This window comes from Thermobia domestica, chromosome 1 (assembly GCF_964235325.1).
Source record: "Thermobia domestica chromosome 1, izTheDome1.hap1.1, whole genome shotgun sequence".
NCBI classification, from domain to species: Eukaryota; Metazoa; Arthropoda; class Insecta; order Zygentoma; family Lepismatidae; genus Thermobia; species Thermobia domestica.
Genome location: NC_137454.1, coordinates 190,879,398 through 190,902,238, shown reverse-complemented (window position 1 = coordinate 190,902,238; position 22,841 = coordinate 190,879,398). Strand labels below are relative to the sequence as shown.

At 35.0% G+C, this 22,841-nt stretch overlaps 1 protein-coding gene across 2 annotated transcripts in view; it reads right to left on the bottom strand.

The window, feature by feature from the left end:
• The window catches only part of LOC145692226 (max dimerization protein 1-like), a 291,446-nt gene that overhangs the window by 43,661 nt on the left and 224,944 nt on the right, over positions 1–22,841 (bottom strand). For both annotated transcript variants that reach the window (XM_081767524.1, XM_081767530.1), the window contains 2 exons: positions 21,790–21,904; positions 11,336–11,528 (listed from right to left, as the gene is read on the bottom strand). In XM_081767524.1, coding sequence (XP_081623650.1) covers positions 11,336–11,528; positions 21,790–21,904 — 308 coding nt within the window. The remainder of the gene's footprint in view (positions 1–11,335; positions 11,529–21,789; positions 21,905–22,841) is intronic.

The following is a 22,841-nucleotide window of genomic DNA, read 5'->3' as shown; positions in this document are numbered from 1 at the left end:
TAATAAAACTTTTAAATGAAGAATTGTCTCTTCTTTAGCTGTTTACCACTTCCTTTTGTTGTGTTATAATTTCAAAAGATTCTTTCGTATGTCACTGACATTTTATTGATTATGTTTCTTTTCTGAAAAAAAAAAAAAAATGAAAGGAGAGCAACAGACGGCACAAAGTTTCTTTCTAAAAAGTAAAGAAAGAAAAAAAAGTGTCATCGCACTACTTGTTGTGTATCCGGGTGCTCCTACTGAATTTGTTGTTTCCTTGAATCCTTGCCAGCTGAGACCAAAAAAGGGGGGAGATGGGGAAGCACGCCTTCGAACAAACTACTGTGTAACTGAGTCCCCAAACTCACAAGGCCAAGGATACAGATACACAATAATCTTCTACGTTACGTGGGACAGCTTATGTAAGACGAAACTTACTTCTATTAGCTTGTTCAAGTTCACGGTCATGTTACTCTAAAGGCTGACAAGTCCACCCGCAAAAAATCTTAATGTCACATCTTGTATTTAACGACGTTTGAAGTTATAACAAGAGGCAATTGCATCAATTGCAAGGGAACAATCTATATACTATTTCCGATCATCTAGCAAGCGTTTCTATTTTAACTAGTGTTTAGTTATGTATTTTTTCATGAGATATCTTCACAATATCTGCAATGCTTCCACTTCTCTATTCCCGCTGCTGCTGTCCATTTAAAGTCACCCTAATGATGATTCATTCCTTTATTGTAATTGGTTCACAAGAAATATTTTATTTGTGCCACACGAATCATTGAACACAAGGAATCTTGTAGAGCCCATTTTGACGGAACTCTACATATAATACCTACGAAATTACAGCTGGTACTGCAAATAGTGAAAGACAAGGTTAAAATTGAAGCGTAGACAATAAATATAAGGTGATGTCGGGACAATTACGCCAAAGGTCTATAATTTATATGTACTAAAGTCTTATAGCTCAGTTTAGTATAATGTGTTATTCCATGTAATCTACACAAGGCAAGCATTAAAAATAAATTTAAAAAAAAAAATGGTTTTAATAGCTGTTATAAACAATAAAAAAAATGTTTCTATCCGCCGCACGGGGATTTCATGACATTTTTGACTGTCGTTAATTTTTAAACTAGCCATTAAAAAAAAAAAAAAAAAAAAAACACGTTTTTAGTAATGTAGGTGGTATTACTATATTCCAAACCACTATAGAAAATAATCCCATTAGTTATTACAATAAATGATATGATTTATGAGGGATGCCAACTGTCCCATTTTTGGTTAGGGAACAGTTATGGCAAAAAAAAAGGGGGGGGGGCAAATTATGGTAGCATTCTCTTTTAGAAAGATTGTAAATTTGGAGGAGACGTACCAAAATAATGCTTATTGGAACTCTGTTTAAAGCGTGCTGAAAATGGATGTCTTTGTAAACACCTGTAACACAGATACTACATTGCAGCTGAGTTGAAGAACTTTTCTTTCGATGTTAATGTACTGAAGTTGATTTTTTTCCCTCTTCCTCCAAATGGATATAAACCATTTATAGTAGAAAACAATAAAATGGCAGGGAAAATGTACAAATGGGTTTCTAGGTATAAAGATGAACTTTTCCCAATAGATTCAGACTCAGATTTTGACTGAAAAGTTGATAGTTACGCTGTTCCTTTAGCAAATCTCTTAGTGTAGCTGACAATAAAAGCTATTTATATTTTCCAAAATAGAGACAGTAAATGTTTTAAATAAATTGAGGCCTAGTAATTCTAAAGTATATTTATGAGTTTTCATAGTTAAACTGTTGTTCTTTACTTCTGTAGAATTAAAAAAAAAATACACATAACAGTAGTTTTTACTATTTAGCTTTTCTGTTTATGACTTCCTTACAAACATATACAGAAAACTCAAAAACACCTTTTAAATGGCTAAAAATAGACCTATGATATGACTGTCCAAAAGTCAGTTCACATGTTAATACAATAGAAGCTAGGAGGCTTTGCCATAATTCTCTCAGGGTTGGGGCAATTCTGGCAATTGGGAGTTCGAAGTACAGATTTCAAATTTCTCGTTTTAGGGTTTTTTCTTCTTAATTCATGCAAATAATATAGAACTAACACAGAATTATTATAGTACTTGTCAAAATAAAACGAAATATATTATTTTGGGATATAAACAATGAAAGTTAAGGTTTACGTTTACCTCTCATAATTGCTCCACGTCATCCTACTATGTGTCAGGCAAGAAAATGTCAGTTTCGTTCGAAAACAGCTAAACGACTTTAAAGTTAGTTGATATTGATCATCAATGCTAAACAAAGGGTACTTCCAGGATGATACAACCTCGTGACTGCCATCTTGAATCGCGATCGAAAACTTTAAGTATAAAAACACATCTGATGTATCAAATTGTAGTGAAATTTCACGAAAAATTCATCGTTTTATTAGTTTTACAATAATTATATTTAGATTTGGGCTAATAACATACGAGATTGGTGACTCGGTTTTAGTAGTAATCAGTATAGATCATTTCAGATAGGAAATTATTTCAACAAACGGAAAACAAGTTACATATTCACAGGACTTGTGAAATATGAATGCAGAAATATTAATTCACGATTGTACGAGACCTAGCATGTAAAACTGGTAAGACGAGTTCTACGAAATATTTCTAACCTTCAAGATGGAAACTATGAACGTCAGATAGCTTATCAAATCAGAACCAGGATCTATCCTTTTTCCCCTTTTTTCTCGAATTCCTGGGCAAAGGTGACAAAAAATCTAGAAACTACAACTGGCTTGACTACTATTTTCAGTGATTTACAGATCAAGTGCCAAAGTGAAACTGAATGGATAGATAAGCGAAACTGAAAAATGCAATTTATGAGTTTTGATTATCGAGGACGCGGTATGTATGATGCAGGTAGGAACACTCGACTTGTAAAGCTTTCATAAAAAGCCGACTGTACCAAAGAAGTATCAAGAACATTTTCAAAAATTAAAAACTAAGTTTTGACTCTTTTAAGGTCTGTCTTTTCACATTTGCGTAATCATTTATCAACGTTAATGTTTTTTGTTTGTTTTAAAATTGTATGTATGTACAGTGAACATCATGTTTTGTCAACCTGTGGTAAGCGAACAACTGCTGGGTGGTATGGACTACTTATGCTAGTACGTCAGTGGTAAAATTGAGAATCCCTGATTTACTTTATTTCATCTTCCTGCAATTAAGTTGGACATTATTATCTTAACCCGTCAACGCCCAATGTCACCTGCAGGTGACACTACTTTAGAAACTTCGTCTTGTTCACCAATCGTCCACCAGGGGGTCCTAGTGAACCATAGTAACACCAGCTACTTCCGTATATGTGTTGCATCACCACACAAAATACCAGGAAGAAGACGCCTTTCAAGTAGTGTCACCTGTATGTAGGTGGCACTGGGCGTTGACGGGTTAAAATGTGTACAATGTTTTTCTTCTTGGTCTTCCTTTTCCTGTAACTTTATTTAAACGCACAGTGGCACAGTACAATACATAAAAGATTCGAGTACATATAAAATACTGATCTATACTAAGTCAGAAAATATTAATAAGAGCGAGAGTTGATATAAAAGGTGTGTTTTAATGATATGAGTAGAGCACGAAGTGAGTAATTATAGAACTCCCTCCAACCTATCCGGTTCTTTTTTTTTTTAATCTAGCCCTCTTTCCATAACATTAGGCGGGAATTTACTATATATACATTTACGGAACGAGACGAGAAGCTTTGCCGAGAATTGAGACAAGACTAGAAAGAATCCTTCGAGAATTTAGATGCGACTGCTACAAAAATTTATAAGAAGAGACGAAAAGAAAAAACCTTACTTCTCGTCTAGTGGGCATCACTACACTTACTGAACTTTGTGGTCTACTACTGCAGTAGTCAACAACATAGAAGATGTATTTCTGATTTCATTAACACAGTTTATTTAAGTATAAGTTGTTTTTATTAACTAGTTGATTCAATGACTAGGCACACTCAAGCTAAGTTTAGCTTTTTTATATATGAACAAGATTAAAAAATGAAATGAAATATTTAAGTTTTACGTCCCACGGTTATGCCGGTTAGGCTAAAGGAGACGGTGAAGATGAGAGATGAGTGAAATGGTGGAATGAAGAAAGTTTGGAGGAAACGGGAGAACCCCGAGAAAACCCACGAGCACGGTGTTTGTCCACCACAAAGTTCACTTGGCAAGGACTGGGATCGAACCCGGGACACCAAGCATCAGAGGTGAACGCTTTACCACATGAACAAGATTATTTTAAACCCAAATTGAGTTAAGTACGGTATTCCTACTTTCATCACTTCTTTATCAAAAGTGTGTAAGTAAGTCGTTAGAACTTGTGGCTAGCAATTGGGAGGATCCAGACTCGAATTCCGAGGCCAGCCATTCTGATGGGCTTTCCTTAGCCTCGTTAGCCGAAAGCAAAGATGGTACCGGTAAGTTGATAAATAAGATCTGGGTACTAAAATTTCCTTCTTAAATTTCTGGTCAATTTCTTTCTCGCTGTTAATATTTTACGTATAAAATGGCATTTAGGCTGTATCTGAAGTTCACTAATATTATTTATATTTTTTCTTTATTTCACGAATTCTACTGAATATATCATTCAAAATAACAATGGAACATAAAATATTTCACTGTAAAATAAACTGTATAAAGTTTAACCGTCAAAATAAGTGTTACAAGCCAATATCTCGCGAACTATACATCAAATGGGAAAAATATTAAGAGTCAATGTACAATACAGAGGGGCCTAAAAAATGAGTCAAACACGAGGTTCCCCCTCCCCCCATTTTGAGGGAAAGGGGGTGCGCGTGGATTTTCAAATGGGAACATATGTCGAGTTATACCTCGTTCGAAAGAACTTGGAAAATTGAACAATTATTGTAGGAAACAATTTTTGATATGAGGCACCGTTATCAAGATGGCCCTCCAAAATGGCCCTGTATCAGATAAAATTTCCAGTACTTATAAATGAGAAACGCCTGAGTAGAAAACGGTGAAACAAAAAATGAAAAACGAAAATGCCATAGGCAATGTGGAATAGTATTTTTGCTGTGTCCCCAGGGCCCCCGTCATGGGGCCCCGAAACCAACCTGAAAATTTCAAAAGGTAATATAGATTAAGTGATAGCTCGTTTGATAGATCGTGGAAAGCCAAACAGCTTAGTACAAAATTTGTTTTGATTTCGGGCAATCCTGTTTTAAAATGGCCGCCGAAAATTGTTCCCCATTGAGATAGAAAGCGCAGTGTTAAAATTGAGTGTTACACGCCAATATCCCGCCAACTATGCACCAAATAAGAAAAGTGTTAAGAGTCAATTTACAATACAGATGGATTAAAATATGGGTTAAACATGAGGTTCCCCACCCCTCATTTTGGAGAGAGGGGTGTACGTGGAATTTTGAAATGGCAACATAGGGCGAGTGATACCTTCTTTGATAGATCGTGAAATACCAAACAGCTTAGTACAAAATTAAGACCTCGTGTTTGACCCATCTTTTAGGCCTGTCTGTATTGTACATTGACTTTTAACATATTTCTTATTTGATGCATAGTTTGCTGGATATTGGTTTGTAACACTCAGTTTGAACACTGCGCTTTGTATCTGAATAGGGAACCATTTTCGGTGGCCATTTTGAAACAGGCTTGCCCGAAATCAAAACAAATTTTGTACTAAGCTGTTCGGCTTTCCACGATCTATCAAACAAGGTATCACTAGACCTATATTCTCATTGAAATTTTCAAGTTGGTCCCGAACCCCATGATGGGAGTCCTGGGAACACCGCAACAATACTATTCCACATTGCCTATGGCGGTTTCCTTTTTCATTTTTGTTTCATCTTTTTCTACTCAGTCGTCTCTGATTTATAAGCAATGGAAATTTTCTCTGGCACAGGACCATTTTGGAGGGCCATCTTGATAACGGTGCCCCATATCAAAAATTGTTTCCTACAATAATTGTTCAATTTTCCAAGCTCTTTCGAACGAGGTATCACTCGACCTATGTTTCCATTTGAAAATTTCACGTACAACCGAGGCGGAAGAACCTCGTGTTTGACTCATTTTTTAGGCCCCTCTGTATTGCACATCGATGTATAGTTCGCGAGATACTGGCTTGCAACACTTATTTTGACCCACCCTGTATATATATATATATATATATATATATATATATATAGATAGATAGATAGATAGATATAGATAGATAGATAGATAGATATAGATATATGTTTGTGTGTGTGTGTGTGTGTGTGTATGTGTGAGTATGTGTGTGTGCTTCATAACTTATTATATTGCGAAAGGTCAGTTCTAGTGTGCAAGTATTTGAGAGTTTCGATGAATTTTCGTTCGCGTGCCAATAATTTCCTGTCCCAGTTGACTGAGGTCAATGTTCCGCTAGGAGATCCAATATAATGTTTAATGCGCTTGGAGGAAATTTAAATATAGAGAGCAGACAAAAGGATATTGATCATAAAAATATGTATTTTATACTTTTATCACTAGCTTTATTAAATCAACGATTAGATGTTCAGCACAGAATTAATCCTTCTCTTGCCATCGTCAAGATTCATACTAATTCCCAAAGACAATAAAGGATACTTGAAAGGAAACACGTGAAAGTTGACCCGTTTCTGTGAAGTACAAACATTATTATTTATTCGCTACGCATGCTTAAAAGCTTCAGCGAGAAACGCATTAGCAGTACGAAGTGTTTGAAGAATGCTAACTAACCTCGCTATTCGACTAGGTCAAGTTATTCCTCGCTGACGATACGGCAATTTAATTTGAAATTCAAAATCAGTTGACGTACATTCTGCCATTCTGTTAGGTCGTTCCAGTTTGTCACAAATTGACACGAGATCACAGATCTAACTAAGTATTTATGATAGTCAGCAAAACGGAAGAGATTAAAATCGAGTCACCTTTTAAACTGTGTTCTTGCAACTCTTCAAACGCCAAACTTTAAAAACAAATGTAAAATTATTTCATATAATCGATTCCATCAGTTTATTTATTACGACATTCTTTTTTCATCAATATGACTTCCATCAGCATAACATTTGATATTTATAATGGGATTTACATTTTTTTCTTTTCTTTGATTTTTTAAAGTAACATTATTACAATGACCTTGGGCCACAGTTACGTCAGCGATAACGAAAAAAAAATCTACACCGGATTCGATGCTCTAAAACTGGCCATAGATTCAAGTTGTAATTCAATACCGGTAATGTTTAAGTATGGAGATCGGGCAGGACATAGAAAGTGTTGGAAGTTAAATCTAATGTTCTCTAACCACACCTTAATAGAAATGGTTGTGTTCTATGTTTCTTTTAGAAAATTTTGTTCGGGGGGTCAAAATTAAAATGTGAGGAGGATGCACTGGGACAGTATTTTAATACATAGCCTACATAAAATATTATTGAAAATTCGCGAATGAAATTTCAATAACCTGGCCGAAGGAACAATATAAGCGATCGCCCTTTTGATAGTACGTGCTATATATATATATATATATATATATAAATCCTACACAAGAAATGTCATGTAATTGCAATTTCATTTACATTAGCTCCAGGGTGAGGGACGTTAAACAACTCCGAGAGGAAGCCCCCCGAGAGTATGTGTGGAAAAACACTAGCTGCGAGTATTGGCGCATTGTCATCTTGGTTGGTAGACTAAGTCGTTGTTCGGAAACATCTATACCATAGGACGCTCCTGGTTCCCTAAAATGTCAACAACCACAGCCAGCAATTCATTCTTTGGAAGTAATAATACCATGGAATTTCAACCCACCCCAGCACAGAGCTGCTCCGATATTTAATGGAGCATGCAGCTTTTTGGACATTGGATATGAATCCAATGAGTGAAACAAGTTGAAATATAACTGGACCATGTTACTCTTTTCCAATCATCGGTGGTTTAAGTTTCGAAATCGCAACCTGACCGCGGACGTTGAGCTATGTTGCTCTCGTCATTGTAATTGTTGACAGCGACGCAAATATGTCTTCAGCATTGGGGGGACATGTAAGACTTTTTTTTTTTTTTTGTTAAGCTATGTTCAAAATATTTGTGAAGTTGAAAAACAATCATGTGGAGGATCAGGGAGCAGACTTGTCTTCAACATTGGGAGGCGGGCAGATTTGAGGCTTATTCTTGGGGGGGGGACTCAATTTCATCAAACTTTCCTTTGTGGCAATCGAACACAAATCATCACTTTTTTTTTTTTGTGGCAAAAAGCACATTTCAAATCGGATTATTGGGGGGGGGGACAGTCCCCCCAGTTCCAAGATTGGAGAGGACATGTCCACCTCATCCCTCGGGATTCGCACCAGTAATTGTTGAAATATGTCATTCTCAATTCTGGTTGACTTTTGCAATGAGCACTAACTGTACGATTCTTTATGACAATCCTCTTCAATGTTGGGCGATACCTCTCACCTAGGCTTGGCTTTCGTCCACTATTCTTAATGATGCCTTGCCGTGAATCCTGTCGTTATCACTGTGGACACTTGTTTTCGATACATCTAGCACACAAGTCATCTTGAATACACCTGCTCTAACGGATTATGAACACATTAATCCATATTACTCCTCCTTGCGTACTACTCACTACCGTCCAACTTAGCATTAATTAGCATAGGAAAGTCGCAGTGCAACGCACGAATATTCAGTGTTACTAACTCCCATAAAGATTAAGTGTTGTTGTCTAGCGGTATTCCCTTATTTTGATAACCCTTTGTATATGTATTATGTATACATTTTCAGTAAAAAAAAAAAAAAAAATCTGAATTCAAATATTTTCAATATTCCCTTCTGAACGTGATGATGCGTCGTTAAAAGTAATATTCTAACCTAATTTGAGCCAGTGCCCCATTTCGACTTGCCTGGTGAAACCATCTGCGAACAAAATCATCAGAAGTAGCGTCAATCCGATTGACTAATTCCACATATATAGCAAGAAAACAAGAAAAAATACAATTACTTTGTGAGAGTACATTACATCTTCAAATGCCTCACTTCTGTGAAATAAATAGACCAGTCGAATTAGGTACCTCTTGTGGACATAATTAGTAATGATTTTTTCTCTTCACAGGATTGTTGTAATAGTGGTCCTAATCAACATACTAAAAAGTCCTGAATGATCCGCCTTGTGCTAACTCCGCCATCTTGGAAAATGGCGGACGAACACACATCTTCATTCGGTTTTCGACTAATTTATCGAAAACGGTTATTTTAGAAAGAAAATGAACTGGATCAATTTGAAAGAGCAGAAAATTTCTTATTAGATAGAGCGTTTATGTTTCTCTCAAAAATGTCGTATCACCATTCACACAGCATTTTTGACGAGGTGATGTGTGGTAAGCACATCGGCACCCTTCGAGATATATTTGATTTTCTTCCTTGCTCGTAAGTAATGGAATTTTCTCTTCACAGTATAGTTGTAACTGTAGTCCTCATCAATATACTAGAAGTCCTGAATGATCCGACTCGTGCTGACGCCGCCATCTTGGAAAAATGGTGGACGATCAGGCACCTTCATTCGGTTTTTGTCTAATTTCTCAAAATCATTTAAGCTTAGAAAGAAAATTAACTGGGCCATTTTGAAAGAGTAAAAAACTTTCCATTAAATAGAACTTTCAAAGTTTTCTTCAACACTCATGGTTCTCCAGAAATTTTGGTCAGTTTTCCTGTCTTGAAATTATAAATCAGCCGAAAAATGTCTTGGTTAGAGGTATATTGTATTTACTTTTATAGAACTAGCTGAACCTGCGCTCTCTACACAGCGTATCATTCGCATATGAGCATAAATATCCTTCTCATTCCTCACAACATCTGTACATGTGCCTTTACAGACACAAGTGAAAGAAGTCTTGAAAAAAAAAAATCGGCAAGGCTTATCATAAAGGGGAGATTTTATCGATTATTTTTTCTCAATATCTCGCACCGTTTCCAAGATTTAAACCTACTTCCGGTTCAAGTTTCTAATTCATGCATGACCAGTGTTTTGTTTCTTCTTGCATGCAGTATGTAATAAGAAAATACATTACACACACAATTAATTATAATGATTGTTATATATGGGGTTCATTGGGCAAAACACTAAAAAAAATAAAAATCATCTTAGACTGGAGAAATGGTTATCCTTCCTTTTTCATTATTATTAGGCCAGGAAATAAACGCCTGAGGCATATGCAACCCCTATGTACAACAGCGTAGTGTTGGAATGTATAACGCGTAGCATATGATGCTTTTTTTTTTAAATTTCAACGCTTCCAGGGTACCCTAAAAAATGTAATAAAGAAATAATGGCCATGTTTTATTTATTTTTTTTTAAATATTCAATTAGAACTGGATAATCTACGCAAAATTTCCAATTGATCAGTGAAAACGTCATCTTTCTAGAGCCTGTAGTTTCCGAGATCTCATTGTCGAAAGGATTGGCCACAAACATATAAACGTCCACAACATACAGTTTAAAAGAACTCGGAAGATGGAAGCACAATTCATGTGCATTGATTTTAGAGAAGGCTTATTAAAATACAAAGGTTTTGAACAATAATTTTATATCATAAACTTTATGAAAAAGATTTAGTTAACTAACTTATTTAAAGTACACATACTTAAAATGTTTGTCTCTGTTAAACGTGAAATCGCACTCAACCGTAAATGAAAGATTTGAAAGCCAAAGTTATATGTTGGAGCTCAGGCACTTTTAACTGTAATTGTAGCATTTTAATAGATAGATAATTGCCTATTATTCATCTCCGATTGATCTTTTATTATAAAGGATGAATTGTAGAGTATTTCTTGTGTATTTGAGAGCATAGAAATGTTTCCTTCCTTATCTAGTTCAATCTCCTTTGCTAATGAAGATATGTTTTCCGCTTCATGATTTATATATTGCAAGCGCAGATATTACTTATGATGTATGTAAGGCCTCACCACCTTTACCATATTGGGAGGTAAGGCCAATTGCCGTATTTGAGAGAAACATAAACGCTCTATCTAATAGGAAGTTTTCTGCTCTTTCAAATTGATCCAGTTTATTTTCTTTCTAAAATTAACCGATTTCGAGAAATTAGCTGAAGACAGAATGAAAATGTGTGTTCGTCCGCCATTCTCCAAGATGGCGAAGGAAGCACAAGGCGGATCGATCAGGACTTTTAGTATGTTGATTACGACCACTATTACAACAATCCTGTGAAGAGAAAAATTCATTACCAATTATGTCCACGAGCACCATATACAAGAATCCTAATTCGACTGGCCTAAAAACTATGAGAGATTAATCTAAATTATCTTACCTGACTCTGAGATCGACGGCGACGAGGAATTTGTACTTGAAATTGTTGACGTGGAGCATTCGGAGACGGAACGGCGCTTGCACATGGCGTTGTGTTGGTTCGTGAGCTGTTCCAGCCTTCGTCGAAGATAACGTTGCTCTCGGCTAAGTTGGTCTTTATGGACAGCATGTTTTCGTTCCTTGTCCTCGAGGTTCTAGAACAGATAAATTAAAAGTATGGATATTATCTCTTTCCGTCTATGGCAGAACTGAAAAGTTACGTGCTACGAAAAACACACTGAGTATTTAACTATTTACTAGAAGATCACTCATTGAGAACCTGATCTATTGCCCACGAGACGAGATTTGGAACAGTCTCGTCTTCAAGTGGTGTCGTAAAAGTTATATTTCATGGAAGATTTTTTTGTCTTGTCTTGAATCTCCTCACGAAAATTCTGTTTCGTCTCATGGCAACATTACCTCTTCCTAACTAAATAACCCATATTAAATGTTTCATAATCTTTATTTATTTAAAACACTGTCTCGCAGCTACATAGAAGGAAAATTAAATCTTTGAAGTTCATCGCAATCCAGAATCAATAGGTACGCCACTATATATATATATATACACACACACACACACACTAAATCGAAGTTTCGAGTGACCACCTATACAGATCCACGTTTGACTTCAACAGCATCCTCCGCTACTATGGCCTTTCAGCCTGCGTGATTTGACATCCATTGGTGGATTATTGACGGAGATATCGTGTCCAGCGTTTTCAACAATGGAGTGCTTACAACAATGGAAATAATTAGGAAATCAAAATTTTGCTCGGATAATGCACTAGATGTTGTATTAGTATATACGTCTGCGTGATTTGAGATCTGTTTGTCAGTTACTGACTGAGATGTCGTGTTCCGCGTTTTCAACAATGGAGTGCTCACAACAATGGAAATAATTAGGAAATCAAAATTTTGCTCGGATAATGCACTAGATGTTGTACTAGTACATACGTTTGCGTGATTTGACATCCATTGGTGGATTATTGACTGAGATATCGTGTCCAGCGTTTTCAACAATTGAGTGCTCACAACAATGGAAATAATTAGGAAATCAGAATTTTGCTCGGGTAAGGCACTAGATGTTGTATTAGTACATACATCTGCGTGATTTGAGATCTTTTTGTGAGTTACTGACTGAGATTTCGTGTCCAGCGTTTTCAACAATGGAGTGCTCACAACAATGGAAATAATTAGGAAATCAAAATTTTGCACGGATAATGCACTAGATATTGTACTAGTACATACGTCTGCGTGATTTGAGATCAATTGGTGAAATACTGACTGAGATATCGTGTTCCGCGTTTTCAACAATGAATGGTTGTAACAATGGATATAATGACTTAATCAAAATTTTGCAAGGATAATGCACTAGATAATGTTGAGCTACGATAATGTTCTAAGTTTGGTTTTATTATTGCTTTAAATAATGTAGTTATTGTGTTTCAATCTTTTTTTTATTTTCTAATATACTTCTATTGGCCGAAGGCTGCGCCATCTAATGGCTCAGCTTCAAACTACTTAGAAGTATTGAAGAACCTTAAACCATACCAATGGCATTGCAGTTTCGGTTCATTCGGTATTTCTCTTCTAATTCTCCTTTGGAGACGCTTTCTACCTATTACCCATTATTCATGGACTGTTGTTTCTCGGACTAGCATAATAATCCCGAGAATAGATTTATTTTGAAGTATAGAATCACGGGCCTCCCTCCCAATCCTTTTCTAAAAACTTGCAACTTTAGTTGATAGTTTTAACTAACCATCTTATAAAATGGAATTCTTTCTAGTCACGGCTGCAGTAAAATCTTTGATTAAATCTTTAAAATTCATTTTCAATAACATATCGTTTTATGTACACAACAATATCCAAACTGATTAGGTTTTCTTTATCCCTTTTGTTAGCTTTCAGAAGACACTCTCTTTTATGGTCGAAAAACTTCTTTCCGATACTCATTTTTTCATGGGCAGTCAAATAAATTCTCATGGCAATCTCAAAATTTGGGAAGAAATTTTCCATATAATTTTATTGATGAAAGAATAGAGTTCTCTTATGTTTTCCATATAATTTTATTGATGAAAGAATAGAGTTCTCTTATGTGTTGTATTTTTCATTTTCGTTTATATTTTAAAGTGTTGACTTCCTGTATGTTTGTATCTTCCGCGTAGCTACAAGGCAATTTACATCACATCCTGTGATTTCTTCTAATGAGAATTTCTAAAAATTTCAAATCTGATAGTCGGTAATACTTCAGTGCGAAACATATATACTATTGCAACATAGATGTTTTACTAAGCATGAACTCTCCAGAGCTCCATAATTGTGCCAAATCAGGGTGCAGAAAAGCTATTCACAATTGTAGCATCCCACTATACACTAAAATCTTCGTTGTCTCTTCTGTCGTTGTATATTCAGTGGCACAGAAGAAATTTTGAATGAGTTTGTTTTACATCATTTCACAACTCAACATAGAAAAAAAAGGCACATTACAGGCTGTGTGTTACAAACTCTCATGAATTCCTGTTTAAGGCCAAAACACTGAATATACAAATTATATTGAATTTAAATAACAACTGTTTAATTGTTGTGGTATCTTCGTTTTCCTTGAGTAAATTAAATACAATAAAAGGCACAAGCCATCACACTAAAAGTTCTCGCTCCAAGTTCTTAAACAATCACATTATTATTCAAAACTTTGTGTATGAAATACGGACAAAATTCCATGGCGTTTTCGAGAAACTTCTTCCGATGAAAATTCACTCCAAAAGTAAACTATCTTTTGTGGATATTTTCATAAGAAGTATAACCTGACCAGGATAGCTGTGCGGTTTTGGGAGGATGGCGCTGCTGTTGTGTTTACATCAGTTTCTTGGCAAGCGCGGTGGGACAGGGGAGCGGAGAGTTTCACTTTGTAGTGTATCCAACGGGTTTTTAAAGTTGCAGTTTAGATGTTATGCATAGTCTAATCTCTTTACGCTTAATAAAAAACGCCGTAACTTATGTATGCATTGTAGTGAACCATTTCTGAAGTAATGCAGATGTATTGTGAATAGTGATTTATGAATGGAAGTTACCAATTTAAGAACAACATAGTACAGTTGACAATTCAGTGAGCTTCTACCGTGTATTAAGCAGATTGTATAAAAATTGATTACGTTTTATTCGATTTCATTATAAAACAGTAGCAGCCTGTAAAACGCAGGAATGACAATGTCAGTGACTAAAAGATTAATTTTGGGTTGATAGCTTAGAGTTTTGCGCAATATCTTGTAACTGTAAGTTTAAATCAAGTTAAGGTTAAGGCTCATGATGCTGCTGTTTAAGTGTATGTTTATCGATTGACAAATAAATTATTTTTTCGAGTTTTAGCCAGGGAGGAATCTCGAAACGTTTCCTCTCGAGAATTGTGAAAGTCCTTTTCGCTGGTCTACTGGTCAGCGCATGTGCTTTTCTTGTATGTGGTTCTGGGTTTGATTCCCATTGATATACCAAAATTTAATTTTACAATCCTTCACTGACGTTAAAATAAAGAAATTTCATTTTTTTTTTGTTCGAGAAATGTGAACCCTTTGGGGGAAAGGGAGGTGAAGAAATTTTTCCTTCATTTTTTAAAGATTTATGGGATTGGATAGCTTACTTTAGGGATTGATTTGTACAATTTGGTTCAGTGCACCCTTCTTTTAGGATCATTATAGAAATCCAGCCCTTTGGTAGAGTTCGAATAAAAGTATTGATAAAACATCAGCGTATGGGTAGTGTAAGAGTAAGTATCATTGCTTCAGCACACAATAAATTTTATTTATGAGGAAAGAAATTACCTCTGGACTAACTCTGAATTTCTCTCAGGTTTTAGCTATCAGGTGTCAAAGAATTAAATCTACTAACTGTTTTCACACACAATATAATTTTGAAACTTGGGAGTCTAGTGTTATATTTGTGTCTGTAGTATATAATAATGCTGATACGTTATTCTGTTGAACATCTTAAAGGTATTTGTCGATTGACTTCAGAGGACTGAGTCTAGCCCGTAAACACAAGTTGCCTATAGTTCAAACATATCAGATGTACGGTCTTGTTTAATAAAACCTGCTCCTTCCTGTCCTCTCTCTGAAAAGTTCTATATTGTTATTCACATATGAAATTCAAAGGCAAAGTCAATCGTCTTTATTCAGTTGTATTTTTTATTTCAAGTGTAAGTATTAAAATACGCTACGTATGGTTGCAAGAGGTTGGGTGGCTTTTTTTTAATACTGAACTGACATATCTAACATTGGCACTCATCTTCTTTATAAATTGATGTAAGAAACGGACGATTGATTTCCAGCCAATTACTTAATCACCAGTATCTTTGAGCAATGAGATAACAATGGAAGACAAACTTCGTTCTTTTCAAACTTGATACTTTGAAAAACTTTCATAAAGTGGTTTTGTTATTCAAATTCATATTCCCTCTAATCAATTTCAGAATTAGATTTAATCTTAGAATAACGTAATGGCTGTAAGAGTTACCCTGAAAATGTATTTTGTATGTTTTCTTTTTTTTTTTATTTAATTCAGAGATTTTGTCTGAATTTTACTGGAGTTATAAGGAACCTTAAATTATCAGGCACCCCATTTTAATCGCTCCCTCTCCGCCGTCAATGCAACACTTCTAACCGTCTCCCCAGGGGTCCTGTGTCCACCCCTGATTCAGATGGTACATAAAGATAACTTTGTCTAATCTCTGTCATTATTTAGCATGGTTTAATATTTTTAAAAAAGAAAAACGATATTTCTGCCACATTTTGAAAACTTTATTTGAAAGTTTTCAAAATGTGGCATAAATAGTTTTTTTTTTTTTTAAAAAAAATTACTAAACCATGCTAAATAATGACAGAGATTAGACAAAATTATCTTTATGTACCATCTAAATCAGGGGGTGGACCCAGGATCCCTGGGGAGACGGTTAGGAGTGTGACGGTGAAAGATTATCAGTTCTCTCTCTCACCAAACTTTTGAAGTACATCCGAATATGATGTCAATGCAAAAGAATTTTCTTACTCAAGACACCGTTTCGACAATGGATCGGAGATCACATGATCCGACATGGTCGTAATTTCGGAGATGGTTTATTTCAAAACTACACAATAGAACTTGGTTTAAACAATGGAAGCGCAGTTGCCAAATGTTTAACTTTGATTCACAATGGTGAACTTCGCGGTTTTGTTAATGGGAGAATCAAAATTTTCTTACACTCGACTGCTAAGAAGTTCGTAGTGTTAGAAACTAATACTAAATGAACGTCGAAGATTATTATTGCGTGAGTAGTGCAACGTAACTAGGGTGCAGTGATTGGTGTGTGGTTTGCGTTTCCTGTACAAAAGTTTGGTTACTTGATTGAACTTCTTAGCATCATGTCATCGACATCTAACAAATCACCGAGAAGTGTTGTTCGGTCTCAGAGTAAAAGTATTATTTATAAAGTATTAACATTTTGTCAAGAAGAGAAAAAGAGTGGTCTGTTAATTCCTTTGACTCAGGCAACTGCAAGAGCAGCTCGAGCTGTCGGTCGAAGTGAAAGAACAGTATTAAACATCATTTTTGTTTAGCAAGAACGCCAAAGTAAGTCATTTCTTGCTATTTATTGTTTTATTTGACTTCTGCAACGTAAAACAAAACAAAAAAAACGTAAGGCCTACGTATTTTAGGTTTTATTTTACATTTATAATACAAAGGTGAAAATTCTTAGGTTTTTTTAAATAAAAAAAATATACTATTCTAAGGGCTCAATCGCCCCGATCGCTCCGCCCCTGACTTGAGCATATGCGTGAAGTGGTTTATTACGAACAAGACAGAAAGAACTGTGATAGATTGATTACAGAACTGTGATAGATTTATTACAAGTAATTCGGTTAGAAACACTGCTGCTTGCATTTTAGTTCCAAAACCGGCCGCCCGCACTCGTTCGCTGGTTGTGTTATAATTTACTCAACATTACAGGATATAATGGAATATTTATTTATAAAATATAAACAAAATTGTCTGAGACACTTCTGAGAAAATCGTCCAAAAGACTCCTCTTTGAGTAAACTACCCTTTGGAGTTTTTTTTCTTTTTTTCTTGAAAGATGACTGAGTTATAGCATATTATCAGATTATTAGTGAAACATTTACTTATGAACTATGAACAAAATTGCCCGAACCATTTCTGGGAAAATCACATTAAAAAAATCATTCAAAAGAGTAAATTACCCCTTTGAGGACTTTTTCAGGGTTAATGAGTTATTCTACAAGAGTTATGCAACATTATCCGGGTATTAATGAAATATTTATTTATGAAATGTGAACAAAATCGCCTGAGTAATCTTGAAAAAATCGCCCGAAAGCAATTCAACCGCAAGAGTAAACTACGCCTTTGTGGATTTTTTCAAGATAAATGAGTTTGTCTATGTTACTGTGTCAAGTTACTAATAAAATATTTATTACGAAATATGAATAAAATAGTCTTGGTCTAATTTGAGAAAGGGGCCGCGGTGGCTCAGTGGTAGACCGTCGTTCACTTCTGGTGCTTCGGGTCCTGGGTTCGATCCCAGCCCCCGCCAAGTGAACTTTGTGGTGGACAAATACTGTGTACGTGGGTTTCCTCGGGTTCTCCCGTTTCCTCCCACTTTCTTCATTCCACCATTTCATTCATTACTCATCATCACCATATCCTTTAGCCTAACCGGCATAACCGTGGGACGTAAAACTCAAAGATTTCATTTTCATTTTTCCAATTTGAAAAAACTGTTTGAAAAAACTCACCCTTAAGAGTAAACTAATACTTGTGAAGTTTTTAAATAGTGAATTATGGCATATTGTCAAATTCGTAATGAAATATTTATTCATGAAATACCTATAAGCAAAACTGCCTGTCGTTTTTTGAGAAAATCGTTCAAAAAGAACTTACCCCAAGAGTAAACTACTCATTCTGGACTTTTCCTAGAGAAGTGACATACGACCACTATACAGGGTTGTTAATGAAATATTAACATATAAAATTTAAACGAAGTAATTTAATGTCTTATTCGAGAGAATCACATTTTTTTTCACCCTTCAATAACTACCATAAATGTTGGAGATTATAAGAAAATTCGAAAACAGCTCCTACGAAACCTCATAAAATCTTTAAGTTAATTTGATGCGGATACGTTCAACGCTACGACCTCTGTAAGAATGAACACATACTGGGACAGAGGGATGGACGGACAGACATTCAGAAACCCCTTCTTAAGTTTGTAGTGGTCATGAAACGTAAATCCGTTGAAATCTCGAATCTGATTTTTCCACGTTCACTATATTTCTTCTCTCTTATCACTCGAAAGTAAAAAGATACTCTGCATTACTTTCGACAGTTTACAAAAGGTTTAATAAATATTTACTTATTTATTTGAAGTGTTACGTTCCTTTTTAGCACTGAGGTTATACGAGAGAGCTTCATGTGGATTAGTCACATGTACTCCTAACTAGGAGTTTAACAAAGAGTGATTTTAGAATTTGTACGCCATCTATACTATCCCAAATACGCATACTTAAACACAATGATAAAACTATCTTTTAAATTTATTTTCAGTAAGTGAGTAGAAACGTTAATATTTGTTTCCCAGCTGTGAATAACCAAGTTTTTACCTCACCCTCTCATTTCAGTTCCTAACTTGATTCCTCACTTCTTTGTCTGAATAATTTCCAATCCTCGACATCTCCTCTTTGAAAAGTTTCTCGTTCAGACGACTTAATAAGCAGAAGGGAATGAGAATCAAGTATAATGGGATGAGAGAGAGAGAGAACAATTTCCTCGCCAGCAACGACTCATGATCTTTCTAGTTTTCCTTCTGAGATGCGAAAATAACAGAATTTCATTGGCACCCTTTCTCTGATCATCCAATTGTCGGCATGACATCTTGAGTTTTATTGCTTCGAATTCGAATTACGAATCGTCCAATTGAAAAAGCTCACAACTTGGAGACGACTTACGGCGTTCGATCAAGGAAGGCGGTTTCCGTTTACAGAGCTCCAAGGTTCAAGGCTGTACGAGGCAATCGATAATGCGGGCAATGTTAGTAAATATAGAAATGGAGAGAACTTCTCAGTTTCAATAAACTTAAAAACAGCAGCATGAGTGCACTTTAATAGCATTCCAAAATGTCCCTTCCGCTTCCAATTTTATCTCTTCCTCTCATCGTCAAATAAATTTTAAAAAATAAGTTTTCAAAACCGTATTTAGTTTCTACTCACTTGACCTATGTTTCATTTCCGGGTATGAACTGAATTGTGAGATTTTCAGATTCAACGATCACATGTTTATCCCACTGCGAAATGTAACCTTTTACAATATTCAGTTTTAAACAAGTACGTAGAACAACTCTCAGAATCAAGGTATACAGAAAGGTCTACGGAGCTTTCTTCACTACATCCACTGCAGTTTAATACACAACAGCTTTCAATTAATTTTCTGAATTTTATTTAGCGAAGATGGAATAGATATAGACGTAGAAATTAAAAAGTAGTATATCTAGAGATTATCAAAGCATAAAAGCTTATAAAAACAATAATATGCAAATTTGTATAAAATAATAAACTCTAATTCGCTGATTTTAAACAAAAGCCTGCAAATTTTATCCTAACAGTAATGTAGAGTCGCAGGCAAAGTTGCACAACTCTATCTATATCACCGATAGGAATATAATATAACTTGGGAACATCTTACAGTATCTTACAAAAAAATTAGGTTTCCCATCCGTCATGGAAGACTACACTGAAATTACATCATTCATATGGAAGTTGTTGAAAGCAAGGATGTACACAAATAATTCAGTCGATACTCAGTTTAATTTTACGAAATTAATAATTCATATAATTTATTAAAAGGTTAAAACATTCATAATGCTATGAAATCCTACTACGAACAAAAGTTTAACGTTTCAACCCTCGCTTTAGCATGTCATATGATTATAAATTTTCTATGCAGCGTATTTTTAAGCAGTTTCTGAAAAGACAGGATTCACGTTCGTATTCAATTACTTAAGATATTCCGATTATAACCTGTAAGGGAAAGCCAATTTTCAGAAGCTTCTGAGGGTACATAGTTATTAACCTTTCAGATGTCTACTTCAAATAAAAAGGATTTACAAGTCTCTTTAGAACGACTGAAAAAACTGCAAAATGGTAGGTGAGTGAATCGAACCTTGAATTTAAAAATTCTATCGATGTATTTCGGTACTGCGAACTTTTAAATCATAATTTATATATAGAAATAGTACAACATATGGAATATTTAAAGATATTCCTGAGAAGTCAAGTCATGTACCTTGTACAACAAAAGGTTGCGAATGAAGACTTTGATCTTAATTTTGTAAATCTGCACTATTCTGGCAACAAGTATTTAACACTCTATGTCAATTTTCTCATCCACTGATATATTTATAGTTCAGCCACATAGAGCTCATTTACATGACGACGAAAAAAAAAAAAAAAAACTTATTCAAAGAACAATTTATACACAAGATATTAACAAGACACATTATACCATGCGTAACACGATTTTCCGGCATAGCGCATAAACTTTATTTATTAATTTAAAATACTACTGGATACCGGTGTATTTGAAATACGTCATAGCATTATCATAGTCTTTTACACTAAGGTATTTTAGATGTGCAATGTCCCATTCGTGTTGTTACTGCTGTAGTAAAGTCTTCCAAATTTTGGATTTAATACTATTGTGCCATTAGTTTGTGAGACACTGACTAATAATGTGTTATTGTAAGCTTTTGTTTGACATGTAGATTTCAAATGTGTAATAATCACACGTAGTGATATTTGAAAAAAAAATACAACTTTATGTTGGGTTGGCAACTCTCCTAATCAGATGATAATTCCAAGTGTGTCAAACAATGTAACTTTGTAGATATCTGCATCGCACAAAATTTCAGCGTCTTTTATGTATTATTTTAGAGTTCACACAGTTGTCTCAAATTACAAAAAAATATATAATATCACATGTTTATGTATAGGGTATAAAATTGTCTGAATGTATTTTTACCGACTACATAAGTGAAAAAAATTCACTACTTGCACAAAATTAGTAATTAATCCAATGTCTGCAGATAGAAGTTACAATCCCGATATTATATTATCTTTGTCCTTTCTATGGTTAAAGCAATAGCGAGAACTTTGGAAAAATAATGTTAAAATTAGAAGCTTGCAATAGACCTTCTAACTTTACTTTTTCCAATATTTTTTTCTTCTTTCCTAGTATATTGTATGGTTTGATTCTCAAAATTGTAGCCTAACAGTAGCTTGCAAGAGATAAAGACTATATGTGCATCTTACCTACGGATAAATAAAAATATGGGTATCAAGTCTTGAGGAAATATATACAACTTCATATTCTTACCTTAATAAAACGTTTCGCTTTCGTTAACAGTCCTAACGTAGTATGTCGGGATGCTTCGGGTCCCAAGGGCACCATCTCTTTCAATTTCTCCAGGCAGTTACGAAGATGAGCTCGCCTAAAAAAGAAACAACAAAAAGTCCACGTTAATAAAGCAGTTGCTTAACACTTAAAATCAGACATGTTGCTTCAGCAAGTGTTCGAAAAAAAAAAATCATTGTTTCTCATACTATAGGGTATTTAATTTCAAATGAGATTGTATTGTGTTGTGGGTGTTCTAAATACTAAAGTACTGTTCATGCTAATGTCAACATTATATCAAAATGTGATGTCTTCTTAAACCGAACTCGTTTCATGCAATATTCACAACTTATTAACTTTCTTACCAACACCTCAGTTAAGCACTGCCTTAATGCACCTTGCCGAACTTGTCAACACGGTGTTTTGGAAATTGAAATTAGCACCTGTACGGAAATAAAACACTTTACCACTGAAAAATTCATCACCACAATAGCTACCACTAAATGTTTCAATATTTCCCCGCTATTCCTACTCCTCCAACAAGCACATTTTACGCTATATGGTTGAAGTGAAGTTTTCCTTTTGAGCTCAACTTAAGTATCAGAAAATAACGTAAACGATCGGGCACATTCAAATTCTAGCTGCACCAACTGTTTATTATTCCTAAAAATGTAACAAGTGGGGAAAATTCATAAACAAAAATGGGTCAATTCAGCATACGATAATGAACACTTCCTAAATATATCTGAACAATAATTGTACACTCAAACTCTGTCTCAAGAGCTCAGAATTTAGCCTGTTGAAATTGAATACACAATTTGTATTCTACAACTGAAATAATATAGCCTACTCCAACAGAAATGAAAGTTCTGGGATACAGCAGTCAGAGATCCAACTGCGAAGATAAAGTGAATAAGCTAATATTGATTTGAATTTTAAATGTAGAGTAGAAAATAACAAAACTGAATTGTTGGAAATAAATTAAGACCTGGAACTATCAACATTGTGCACAACCCGGAGGGAAAAAAAGAAAA